Consider the following 13435-nt stretch of genomic DNA (forward strand, 5'->3'; position numbering starts at 1 on the left):
CACAAATTCCAGCTGTCTCTCTACCCAGCTTGCCCCCAGTGAGCTCTTCACACTGCAGTATACAAATTCCAGCTCAAACCACATAAGATCAACAGCATACAGCAATTTAATAGCAGAACATTGTCATTCATCTGCCAGTACATAGCCAAGTTAATCAAATATTGCTTGTTAGAAAAAAAGAGTCTATTTAACTGCTAAAAATAAAGTTAGTATATTAAATAAATAATAAAACCCCCTAACACTTATTTCAAGGATGCTTAGTCATAAATAGAAGTTTTAAACTGGTCATTAAAAAGATTCTGAATTAAGATCCTGTTCCCTCAAGAACAACTTAGTTGTTTCTGGGGATTTTGCAGTCATTATAGACTGACTGAAACCAATCTTTATTCTGACTGCTATTGGATGAGCAATGGCAATATCCAGGGAAGACATTCTGTGCTATGCTGTATAATTATGTAATCAAAGGCATAAAAAAGACACTTCAAAAAGTGAGTAATGAAATAAACCATGTGTCTATTTTTATACTGTTCCTTCAAAGGAATTGTTCACATAAGCTTGTCCAAATCAATCTACTTAATACAGAAAGTTTGTCAGAAGTCACAAAATGCTTGTGCAAATTTCACTTAAACCTTCTGACCATATTTTAACAGGTTGATACATTATGCAATATGAATCCTTCCTCAAATGTCAGTATGAAAAGCTTACATTTCATCAGTTACAACAGCACAACATATTCACACTCTTCTGCACACAGTGTCACACAAATGCACCCATACAAATCTCATCTCATCCCCAGCCTTATTTTATTACAGTTCTGTGTTTGTACCACAGCACCTAAACACCTCCTGTCCCCAGGTGTGAATGAATGCAGGCTCTGGCTGCATCCTGTGGTCAGGCAAGGATGAGGCTGATGCACACACGTGATTCTAAATTACCTTAAAGGCTGCACTCCTTGGAGGATATGATGATACTCAGACTGTAACTTTCTTTGAGGTTTCATAACAGACAGAGACATGCATCCCATAATCCAGATACAGCCCAAACCAAACAACAACCCATCAGGTAATAACAGTATGAATAGAGGAAACCAGGGCCATTGATGCTGTCCCACAAATCCTCACCAATCTGACTAAGCAGAAGCAAAAGAAAGCTGATTTTTGACAAGCACTGTGAAGGAAATGGAGATCATTGTGAAGAATTATAAAAAGCCCTAGGCTAAACTGGAGTATGATTGACTACAACTACCTGTCATTTCCCAAAACAAAGATGGCACATTCCAGTGCTGGACAAAATGTGACCTGTGCATAGATGTATAACAGCAACATCTCCCTGGTACCCTTGGTCCCACTTCATAAAAAAATTTTGACATCATTGTGCCAAAATATTTAGAACAAATCAACTCTAAATAGATCATGGCTTAACGATGGGAAAGTGGTGTGCCTAAACAAAATTCAGCAGAGAGCACCGTAAATAAAACAACACTAGAGTAATAAACACATATGTCATGCCTAGCACTTTACTTGTCCCCAGTACTTATAAAATCATTAATTCATTACTCAGGCAGAATAAAGAGCTCCATTAGCAACTCAGCATTCACTCTTCTATACCAATTGTGGGGTAGCTACAGTATTTACCCATAATTGGAAGAGAAATTGCACTTTCAAAGGACAAAAAGATGTTCATCTATTAGTCACCAAGTACTAAAAGTTGCAATTTCTAACACTGTAATTTCTAAGACTAGTGATTCACCAATTACTTCTCCTTTCAGTGACAATACTGAATTACTGCAAACACTAGTTCGCTGACAAATAATTGTATACTACAAACTTTGTAAGTTTGATTTGCTGCAGATTCCATAGCAGGAGGGAATAATTGATGCTTTCAAAGAAGAACTCTTTCCAATCCAATGTTCAACTGTAGATTACAGTATTTTTTTAAACAGAACACAGAAAACAAATCAATGGGACTTCAGAACCATCTTCTTCAATCAATGTGTCTGATAGGAAAGGAAAAATTCTAAGGAATGCCTAGAATATGACCTGAAAATTGTGGAAAAATAATTTACCTTGACATTCTTACTGACAGCAGATGTCAAAGAGCTGGGCTACCTAACCTGAAAAAAGTGGCACCGTATGAGCCCATCAGATATATAAAACTATTCACCAAGAATAATGAGAAAGGTAAATTATGAATATATAACTTAAGAATGTTATATTTTACATAAGATTTGCAGAGTTTTCTTAAAAGCTAATTATGTCTAATTTCTGTTGCTGCAGATCATAATGGTTGTTACAAACTATCCTCAAAAATGTACAATGCATGCTGAACACATACAATACAGAAAGTGCAGATACTCCTAACAAAAATGCAAAGAGAAATTTACAGAAGAGCTTTCTTACTAAAATTAATATGTTACAAGGTACCAGTCTCACTGTGCTCAAAAACATATGTAGTGGAGGGATAAGAGGAAACAAAGATTTGAGAAAGGAAAACGGATTTTGCATGCCCAAGAAATTCATTCTGTGCTACTAAAATAAAATTAGAATGACATTTTGAAAACTGATTTGAAATTTATTCATCATCTTCTGATACACTGGTAATTATGTAAAATAATACTCTGGTGAGATTTTTCCTCACCAGCCACCTGAGGAGACAGCAGCTCTAGTGAAATACTAAATGACCATTATTAGAAATATGTTCTTAAATTGATGAAGTTAATATAACTACTGAATTACTGCTGGTAAATAAGCAAAGAAACATCACATACATATGTTAACAACAACAAAAAATTCTTGAATGCATGATATTAGAGGGCAGTTGATTCAAAAGCACATAGGCTTTAAAATTCAGAATTTTTCATGATTGAAAAATTCTAGTGATTGTGTTAAATAAGAGGTTTGCCAGCAATATAAATCCATTACTAAGTAAGGGCATAAAAGAAGATAAAAAGTCTGAATTATTTTGAAGCCATTAATAATATTCCAAAGGATGGAAATTATGATTAGTTAAAAATAGAATGGAATGAATGTAACTTCTTCCATTGCACAATAAAATTTTTATGTGTAACTAATTCATCTTCTGATTGCTTTATTTACCAGCATCACCATCAAAACACAGTTATAAATTATGAATTGTGCCACTTCCTTTTTGGAATAGAACTATTAACATTACCTGAATCACAACAAACAAGTTAGACAACTCAAAAAGGACACCTAAGCCTCAAGACACACCCCCACCCATGGTGTCCTGATTGCTGTTCACTGCTGCTAGACAATCTTCCCACTGCTGCTACAGAGCTCCAATTAAAGCTGTAGGAAGCAAACTTTGCTACAGTTCACATTGAAAATTAATGAACCAATGCCATCATTCCCTAAGACAAGTTGAGTTTATCCACATCTGTCATGTGACCTATTCTGTGCTGAATGAAATGTGGGGTGACAGCTGCACAGTGCTTATTATAAAAACCAACTGTTCTATACACAATGCAGAGTCATCACACCACAGGTTTTATTAAAAAATACATAACACCAAAAATTACATTTCTCTCAATTTCTGAATGTACCTTCTCCATCTTTGCTTGTGTTTGTGGATGCTGTTAGAGGCTGGAGAGGAATAATGATGTCATCCACACCGGTCCCTTCTTCTGTGTGTTTCTCAGAGACATGAGACAACAGCTCAGACTTATTTGGTGAAAATAAGTTACAAAGTTTACACATGAAGATGGAATTGATCCCTGAAAAAACAAGTTTAAAAACAAGGAATTAGTGTTTTCAAATGCAAGTTATCTATGTTACCATGAGTTACAGGGGATTTTGGCTCAGTCAACATAGTAACTACAATTTACTTAAGACACAAAACAGGCAGCAATGAGGTGAAATTACAAATGTTTTATCACTAAATGAACACAATCATTATATATCCCCAAATGAATTTATTTAAGAAATGGGTAAACTCCTAGCTAGATCCTCATAGGGCAAAAAATTTCTTCTGGCTGAAATCTTAGAAATGTTTTAACATGACACAAACGAAGAAGAATAATTTAAGACCTTTTTCCCCTTCAAGTCTCAAATATCCTTATAATTTTATATATTCCCAAACACATGGTAAAATTATATGTATGACGTCCTCATCAAATTCCATGAAAAGTTCCTGTTGATTTAAGAAAAAGAAACAAACAAAACCAAAAAATGCCCTAAAAAGCTTCCAAGCAGCAGGAGCAAATGAAGAATGTCATTAAAATGCCCCCTGGTCAATGCATTAAACAGAAATTTGACACAACTTTTCAGGTAAAGCTTATTTTTTTTTTAATTCACAGGTACTTGAAGTGTGATGTGAAAGCAAAGCCTCAAGAAAATAAATAACAATAAAGAAGGATTAATATAATCCCAGATTTAAAAAAGCCAGAGATTTTAGCCAGAGAAGTTCAGAGGACTTCTGTATTCTAACACAGCAGTCTTTGGTTTAATGGTTGATTTTTGAAGAGTCCCTACTCCCTTCAGGTTCCAATGAAACAAAAAAAACAACCAGGAACCAATTTTAACAGCACACTTGTTCTCCAGCTACATGTATGAAGCTCTGTCCCATAGACTGGTTTCAATTGCTACTCTCCCTCTACCTCCTTAAGGAAAATTAGGGACATAAATCCACTAAAACCAAACTGGAACAAGCAGCACTTCCGAGGTGCAAGTCAAACCAGAGATCACTGAGTAAGTACAGAAATAAAGTGATAGTTTGTGAATTTTGGGATGAATCTGGGGTAAGAGAACAGGGAAGCTGTATTTTGGGACCTATTTTTAAAACAATCCTAAGCACTCCCCTACTGAACCTTATTCTAGCTCCTTCATGACACATAAATTACATAGTTCACCACACTCAAAACAAATCTTTATTTGAGGTGTCCTGAAAGTTAAGAGCAGCAGAGGTGTCTCTTACAGGTCCTTGAAACATAACCAAAGCACAGCTCAAAACTAACAGGCAGGCCGTGCCTTCATCCCTTCCTCAACATCTCTGAAGAAACAACTCCAGTGCTGCTCCTGTTGCTCAAGATATCCTCCTATTACACACAAGCAGCTGTGTAAGTGTGTGGCACCATCAACCATGGGCTCCTTCTCAGCCATTCTGCTGTCTTGAGCACACAGACATTTCTGTTTTGATTGCAGTACGTTGAAATGTTCCTTTGAACTAGTTCTGCCCTAGTTAGCATTATTGTTTTGTCAGGTTTCTTTGGTTTTTTTTTAAGGGCATGAAGCCTGTTATTGACCCAGCAGATAACAACTCTTCTCCTTAAATGCAAACACAAAGTAAAACCTATGAACGTTTAGCTAAACATTTTACCAATTGAAATCCTACAATTTAGCTGACATTTACGTTTTCAGGTTTTATTTGTCACTGTTTCTGCTTCCTGACCTGCTGGCTGTTTTCCCTAGAAGTTCAAACCCAGGGTTTTGTCTCTTGTCTCCTCCTTGAACAGCTACAATCAGTACTCACACATCACTTTATCTCTCACTCCTCCCAGTGAGGATTTGGGGAGGGGCAGAAGAGCAAGGAGAGTGCCCAGAAGCCTGAGTGGGTGCTTGAAGTGTTTGAATAGCAAGGCCACCCAAAGCCAGGAGTGAAGAGCCCAGGTGGCAGAGCACACTCAGTGTCACTGAAGGTGCAGGAAGCACCAGGAGAACACACAGAAGATGCACGAGCTTTACTCAGAGGTGAGTTGGAAACCAGAGCAAAGAAATTATTTTAGGAAGAATGCCTGGAAAAGGCAGTCAGAGAGCAGATGATAAACTCTGCTGATCACCAGACTAAGCAAGTATGGAATAAGCAAACAATAATTGATTATGCAGTTGCTAATTAGGCAGTGTAGCGATAAAGCAATGAGTTATAGTCAATTAAGTGTAAAAATCAAATCAGGAGTAAGTTAATTAACTATGCATGGAATCAATGACTAATTAGTGAATAATTAATTACGTAGGAAATCAAGTGAGCAATTAATTAGGCAGCAATTAAACATGCAGAGAAAGAAAAGAACAGTAATCAAGTATGCAGGTACACAAACATCAGGAAATTCAGCCAAAACCAATCTGGGACATTCTGTTCACTAAACATGTTTGTGGTAATTCATTATCTTCAGTTTGCCCCTATAAACTGTGCTAAATATACACTGAAATAAATAATACCAATAATTTTCTCCTTAATTGACTAGGTGGAAAATTGAGCTATAACATAAGCAAAGCCTTTTTTTTCTAATTCTTTCAAAACCCTCAGCATATTGCTTAATTAGTGGGGGTTTTTTTCTTCACACTAAGAATATCTACAGCAAAGGGAGTTTAACAAATGCATTACTAAAAACAAAGAGCATGCTGCTGACTAGGAAGCAGATTCCCTGATTCCCAATCCCCTTCACCAAACATAAACCAGTATTTTAAAGTTGGAGTGGGGAAGGGGAAAGGGGCAAGAAAGCAGCACTTATCTTGGAAAGATCCAAAACTTTTCACCTTTCCTTTCAAAGCTGGCAAGAGTCAACAACTTCTCTAAGTGTCTTTAAAGTTCTGGAGCTGTTAAAAGGAATTAGAACTCCACAATTAAATTTAAAAAAATTAAGTCACTGGGTATTTGTTGGCCTGTGTAAAAAAGTTGATAGGATCAATAATTATGCATCTGGTCAACCTTCCTAAAATATGCAGCAATTAAGTTCAGAATATGATTAATAACTTATTTCTTTCTAAACTTACTACAGAGCTGAAACAAACTTCATTGCCTCATCACCATCAAATTCTCAACAGGAACTTTCTGCAATTACAAGTAAAATATTTTACTTATCAGATCTTGCTCCTCTGAGCATGTTAGAGGCTTTTCATTTTCAAAGCAATTTCAAACATCCAAAATTTTCACAAACATGTTACAGTGTATTTCTGAATTTTATTGCTTCACCTTCAGGATACTTGTTTGTTGGTTTCATGTTTTTTGTAGGGTTTTTTTTTTCTGCCATTGTTGTTGTTTTACTTAAAATATACTTTCTAGATCACATAATATTTTAATCATTATTTTCATAAAGATGCTGGCATGAAGTAATTTTATTTCTTAAAGAAAAAATTAGATAAATCAATGCTGGTTTCTGGCTATTTTTTCTATTTTGATTCATCAATAAATTAATATCCAATATTAAAGCACATCTCTGAATCAGAAGCATTATCCTTGGTAAATGTTAAAGAAAAAAGAAGTATATAAAGTCTACAAAACAAACTATTTGCTACCATTAGAACAGCAGCACCACACAAACCCTGTGCTCAAAACTAACAAATCAACCATACTGGAAGTGGCAGCTGGAGAATCAAAAGCTATTTTAGGGCTGCTTTAATCTGAATTTGGGCAATTCTAAACAGTAAGCAACAGTTTCTTAATACACCAGCACAAAATGACTGGTGAGACAAAACCAGCCATGCAGAAAGCATTCAAGCAAAGAAGAGGAGCCCCTGACCATGACTGTTCTTGCTCTCAGCTGCTAACTAAAATCAGGGCAATTTAATTATCATTAGTTCAGTGCCCCAAACTTTATTTTAACATTAAGGAAGACTGTTACAGCAATGTCAGTACAGGGTGCATTCCTGCAAAAACTAAAAGGTGATGCTAAAATCAATCCCATTTAATATGGTTTTATGGAAAACCCAGTCATTTACATTCACCATATTTCCTAGCCAGGCCATAAACGAAGTTTACTCAATAAGCTACATCTGTAGAGGCTCTCAGACACTGCATACAAGACTAAATTACACTGAATTTTGTGAATGTTTATGACTAAGAAATGATATATTTTAAAATTTCTACCTTTCCTGTGAGGGTGGTGAGGCACTGGCACAGGTTGCCCAGAGAAGCTGTGGATGCCCCATCCCTGGAAGAGCTCAAGGCCAGACTGGATGGGGCCCTGAGCAATCTGGGATAGTGGAAGGTGTCCCTGGCCATGGCAGGGTGGTGGACTTGAGTGATGTTTAAGGTCCCTTCCAACCCAAACCACTCTGTAATTCTATGATCTATATAATACAAATATACTAGGACTGAAAACCAAAAGCACATTAGTCAAGGTGCCTGGGGTATGAATTCAACATGGTGCCATTGTGAGCAGAACTAAGCTGGTTTTTCTCCGTATCTAACTAAGAGGAAATTACAAGTTGAGAAATAAAAATGGAAGAGCATCAGGTGTACCCAAGCAAAACTTTAAGGAAGGATGAAAATGGTTTTAAATTAAGACTGAAGGGTAAGTTAAGAAGCGTAAAAGACTACAAAGATGAAGGCGATTCACTTTGCAGCAGTAAAAATCAGAGACTACTAAAAAATGAAGGACAACATAGAAATTAGTATGTTCTTTACAGCAAACCTACATACTAGGTTTGTTTTTGTAGTTGCTTTTTAAAAAACAAACATAACTGCTACTACGGTAATGCAAGAAGAATAATAAAATGGCAGAGCTGGCATGCCTGGCATGCTGGCATCCTGTAAACAAGGATTACTGACATTCATGCACTCAAACAAGTTTCTGATACCCACTGTTGTAATGCCAGTGGGTTATTACCACTACCAAAATATTGAGGACAAAGTAGGATGCATTATTTTTTTTAAAAAGGGCCTTTTAGAAACAGCTTAGGGTCAAATCTGACTAATAGGCTATTTTAACAAGTAGCAAAATACCTGAGGAATTTAAATTCAGTGCACAAAAAAGTACAGTGTAAGGACTACACATAAGCAACAACCTTGACCACAGGGGTACCAATGACTGTGGCACACTGGATGGGATAAAAGAGGTTACAAAGCCAGAAACAATACATTGTAGGCTTTAATTAGCCTTATGCAGAGTGGTTAAATGTCAGGTCAGGATAGGATGCCAAGATTAAACCTTTAGACACCATTAATGACTGTTTCACCCAGCAAGCAGACAGGGAAACCACATGAGGAGAAACAGTTCTTGACTTTATCAGAAGTAAAACACAGGACCCTTTTCAAAGTGACATTATTTGAGAGTTACTCTATAACCATGATTAAAGTACTGCTCAAAAGCCCTCTTAAAAGAGTGATAAAGAACCAAATGTTTATGCTTCACTTCAACAATGCAAACTAGATAAAGATAAAAAGCATCTTTAACAAAACAAACCACAAAAAGAACTAAAAATTCCAAGACAAGTTAAATCCTTGAAAGCAACATGAAGGCTATTTAAAAGCATCATATTTGATGCTAATCATCAAAGAAAGTTTTAGAAACGGGAAGGAAAAATCTAGCACAGCTAAATAGCAGTGAAATGAACTTTCAGTAGAAGAAAACATCTTCATAGAAGTTTCATAAAATGAGGAAAGCAAAAGAAGATTTAAATTGTGTCCAATTTAAGGTAAAAAACCAGTGAGACAGGTCATTAAGGGTAATTTTAGCAACTTAAAAAATAAAAAGCAGAATGCAGCAACATTTTAAAAACATCTCAACCTCAACAGGTTGAGAGCCTGTGCCTGCCTAAGAGCCTGTGCAATAAAAAGCAATCTGTATAGGAAAAAGACCCTTCAAAAAAGGTGAGCCCATAGCAAAATAATTTTCTCAATTTGCTGTCATTTTATAATGGTTCGGAGAGGTTTTCTGGGAAAGATCTCTCAATTATAGCAAACACTTTAAAGACAGACTCAAAACAAGGCTAAAACTGCACTCCTCAGAAACAAAACCTTAGAGATAAAACAGACATACCTATAAAAGAGATGGTCCTATAATACAAAGACCTATTAAAAACAGAGATCCATACTGGGCTTACAACTGTGGATATTGTTCCTCTACTGAAATAATAATCATCATCATCCTTAAAAGGTACAGAAATAAGGAAAATCAACAACACAGCACGGTTCCATAAATGAGCAGTTAAATAAATCAGGGTTTTTTTGTTGGGTTTTTTTTTTTTTTTTTGGCCTGGAAGGATGTAACTGAAGTCTGGAGTAAAGGCTAAGTGTAAAATAAAGAAAAAAACCAAGTGTTATGAAGGATGTAACTCTTCTGAAACTACTGCCTGCCTTGCAGCTGATCTCTCCCTGCTGCTGCATCTCCAGGGTGGGCACGCATCCACTCAGTGTCCAGAATTCTTACAAGCTGACCAGGAAGCACCAAGTTGGTAGAGACTGGCTGGGGCTCAGCAAAGCCTGTAAGAAGGTCTAAGTCCATATTCTGGACAAGCATCACTGTGTGCCTGCCCCATTCCTACTCTTCCCTATTTAAACATCCATTGTGCGCTGTTAGGGACATGAAATGTCAGGAGTGAAACAAAATTAATATCCAAATCATTCAGTACTTTCTGGCATTGTGTTTTGCACATTGCAGTAAGAACACTGCATGAGGTACACTTTTAATGTAGCTCATTCTTTCCAGCATTCAAAGAGCCTCCTTCCCCTGTCTGGGGTCCCAGAGGTGGGCACAGCAGTGCCAGGGGCTCTCACCAGGGCAGAGCAGTGGGGCACAATCCCCTCCTTCACCTGCTCTGGGTGCAGCCCAGGACATTTTTGGTTTCTGGGCTGCCAGAGCACATGGCTGGGCCATGTCCAGCCTCTCACCCACCAGCACCCCAAAATCCTCCTCAGGGCTGCTCCAGTCCCTTCCCTGTCCCAGTTTGTGCTTGGGACTGCCCCAACCCAGGTGCAGGACCTGGAGCTTGGCCTTGTTGAGCTCCCCACGTTTCACCCAGGCCCACTCTCACCTAAACCAAACACATTTAACCAGGCTGATACTGTATTTGTGAAAAGAAACTTGCATTTGAAACTCCTGGAGTTCCACTGATGATGGCAAAATAAAGTATGTGTATTTTTCTGCATTACACACACCATCTTCACAAATGCTCCGGGAAAAAAGTTAAATAAAGTTCTTTAAAAGAAGATAACTGTCTCCACATATTTCTGTTGGTTAAAATATATAAAATTCATAACTTGGTTATAACATAGATTTAATAGGATATTCAAATAACTAGGAAATTATTTTCAGTTTAGAATAATCACTTTATCAAACATAGAAACAGGATAGATTTCCATCATTAAGAAAAAAAAAAGCCATAGTAGATACCTTTATAGCAAGACATTTTTATTTTCATGTTCTAAGATCTCCCTCATGTGGCTAAACACAACACTGCTTAAGGTTCCACTGAAATACACTAATGCACAACATCAAAATGTGTGAGGAGCACTACCAGACAGCAAAACCACCCAGAACCCCTCAAAGTAGAAGCACAAAATGTGTGATCAGTCATCAACTTCAGGACGCACCATATGAAATACTCTGAACCAGATTTTTGTAAGCGCCTATAATGGGAAAGCATCTGAGGTCAGATATACCTCAGCAGCAGCAAAATCAAAAATACTGAACACTCATGACAGTTCTGGGTTCAACCACACTCAAAACACTTTTTATTAAGACAAATGTGCTTGAATAAATATGACTTTATTAGTAGCACTAGTAGTAAGAGAATTATTTCTCACTGAAAGTTGGATCCCAGGATATAAAGCAGTCTGGAAATGTTTCAATAATAGTCCATAATTAACACAGCACCTGTTAGCTATTCTGCTACTCAGTTATCCTCCTGATAGTGCAATTCTCCTTGGCATAAAATCCTGTTTCACAGAACCACAGAATAGACGGGGTTGGAAGGGACCTCTGGAGATCATCTATTTCAACCCTCCCACCACAGCTGGATCACCTAGAGCAGGTGACACAGGAATGTATCCAGGTGGGTGTTAAATGTCTCCAGAAAAGGCGACCCCATGACCTCCCTGGGCAACCTGTTCCAGTGCCATCCTCAACATAAACAGGTTCTTTTTCATGTTGCAGTTGAACTTTCTGAGTTTTAGAGTATGGCTGTTACCCCTTTGGTGGTTTGAGCTGTAAACTATCCAACAAGACATTGTGGGACAGGTAGAAATAACTCAGGATCCTAAAAATTAAGACATTAACTTGTGGAATGACAACCAGAAGCCAAGTTTGAGTATACAGGGTAATTAAGAGGCATTAAATTATTGCAACATCACTTCACAAACTCGTACTGCAACGGCACGCGGGAATTGTGAAAGGCAGAAAGCACAAACACAGCACTCCTGGGGCTGCCCCCTCTGAGTAACTTTGTAACTTTGGAGGTACTGTTACTGCTCCAATGAAAGCCAGGCCAGTACAAGGCACACCAAGGCCTGAGATTACAGAGCAGTGGAAACATCTTTAACACATCTTCAACCTTGAGCTGTTAACACCATTTAGAGTGGCTGCCAGAGGACCTCAGGAGTGTTTCAAACCCCGGTGAGCACAGAATCATGGAATCAGAGCATGGAAAGGGGTTGGAACAGACCTTAAAGATCATCCAGTCCCAACCTCCCTGCCATGGCCAGGGACACTTCCCACTAGACCAGATTGCTCAAGGCTTTATCCAGCCTGGCTTTGAACACTGCCAGGCTTGGGGCAGCCACAACTTTCCTTGTCACCCTGTTCCAATGTCTCACTACCCTCACAGTAAAGAATTTCTTCCTAATATCCAGACTAAAATTCCCCTTTAATTTCGTACCCATTACTCCCTGTCCTATCACTACAGTTCCTGAGAAAGATCCCCTCTCCGGCTTCTCTGCAGCCCCCTCACACCCTGTGAGGTTGATGTGGGGTCTCCACGCTTCCATTCGGGACCAGCAGAGGCTCCAGGGCTCCTTCCCAGCTGCTCCCGACTCGCTGCTAAGCGGCGGCCTCAGGACGGGCAGCCGGGGCACAGCAGGACTCCCAGGCTCGGGCTACCCGAGCTCTCCGGCGGCTTCTGGAGCCCCCGCAGCCCCCTAGGCCGCCGGGCAGCGCGGGGCGATGGACACTGAGCCGGCCGCCACTAGGGGAACTACTTGTCGTGCGGAAGGATCGGGTCGCACCACCGCCGGAACTACTTCTCCCCACCCGCCGCGCGGGGATCCATGCGCGCTCCCCCGCCCGCCCGGCCCGGCCCCGCTCACCTGCAGCCGCCGCGTCCATCGCCGCGGGGGCTCAGTGGGACAGCCCGCCGGGGGCCGAGTGCGGCTCGCTTGGAAAACAGAGTGAGGGAAAAGGGAAAGGAAAAAAAAAAAAACCACCACCAAAAATCGGGTCCCCGTGCGGCGCCTTATGGCGAATCTGCCGCGGCCGACACGGCAGTGGCGCCTCGGCTCGGCTCCGCGGGGCGGGGCGGCGCCTGCGCAGTGGCGGCCGTGCGGGGCCGCGTCCCCTGAGGCGCCGCCCGCGGGCTGAGGGAGCGGCGGGAGGAGGATCGGGGGATATGGGGACACCGTGACAGAGACACCGAGACAGGAGACACCCAGGACAGCCGCGACACCCTGCCGTCGTCTCCCCGTGCCCCTCTGAGCACCCCCCGCCCGTCCCAGGACCCCCGGAGGCCGGGGCTGCACAGCTCAGGCTGACACAGCCTCGGGATGC

At 39.8% G+C, this 13435-nt stretch overlaps 1 protein-coding gene across 1 annotated transcript in view; it reads right to left on the reverse strand.

The window, feature by feature from the left end:
• The window catches only part of ZFAT (zinc finger and AT-hook domain containing), a 77003-nt gene extending 63952 nt beyond the window's left edge, over positions 1-13051 (reverse strand). Inside the window, exons 1-2 of the mRNA XM_066548437.1 lie at positions 12979-13051; positions 3563-3733 (exon numbers count right to left, since the gene is read on the reverse strand). Coding sequence (XP_066404534.1) covers positions 3563-3733; positions 12979-12997 — 190 coding nt within the window. The 5' untranslated portion in view covers positions 12998-13051. The remainder of the gene's footprint in view (positions 1-3562; positions 3734-12978) is intronic.
• Positions 13052-13435: the final 384 nt, after the last annotated feature.

This window comes from Molothrus aeneus, chromosome 1 (assembly GCF_037042795.1).
Source record: "Molothrus aeneus isolate 106 chromosome 1, BPBGC_Maene_1.0, whole genome shotgun sequence".
Taxonomy (NCBI): domain Eukaryota; kingdom Metazoa; phylum Chordata; class Aves; order Passeriformes; family Icteridae; genus Molothrus; species Molothrus aeneus.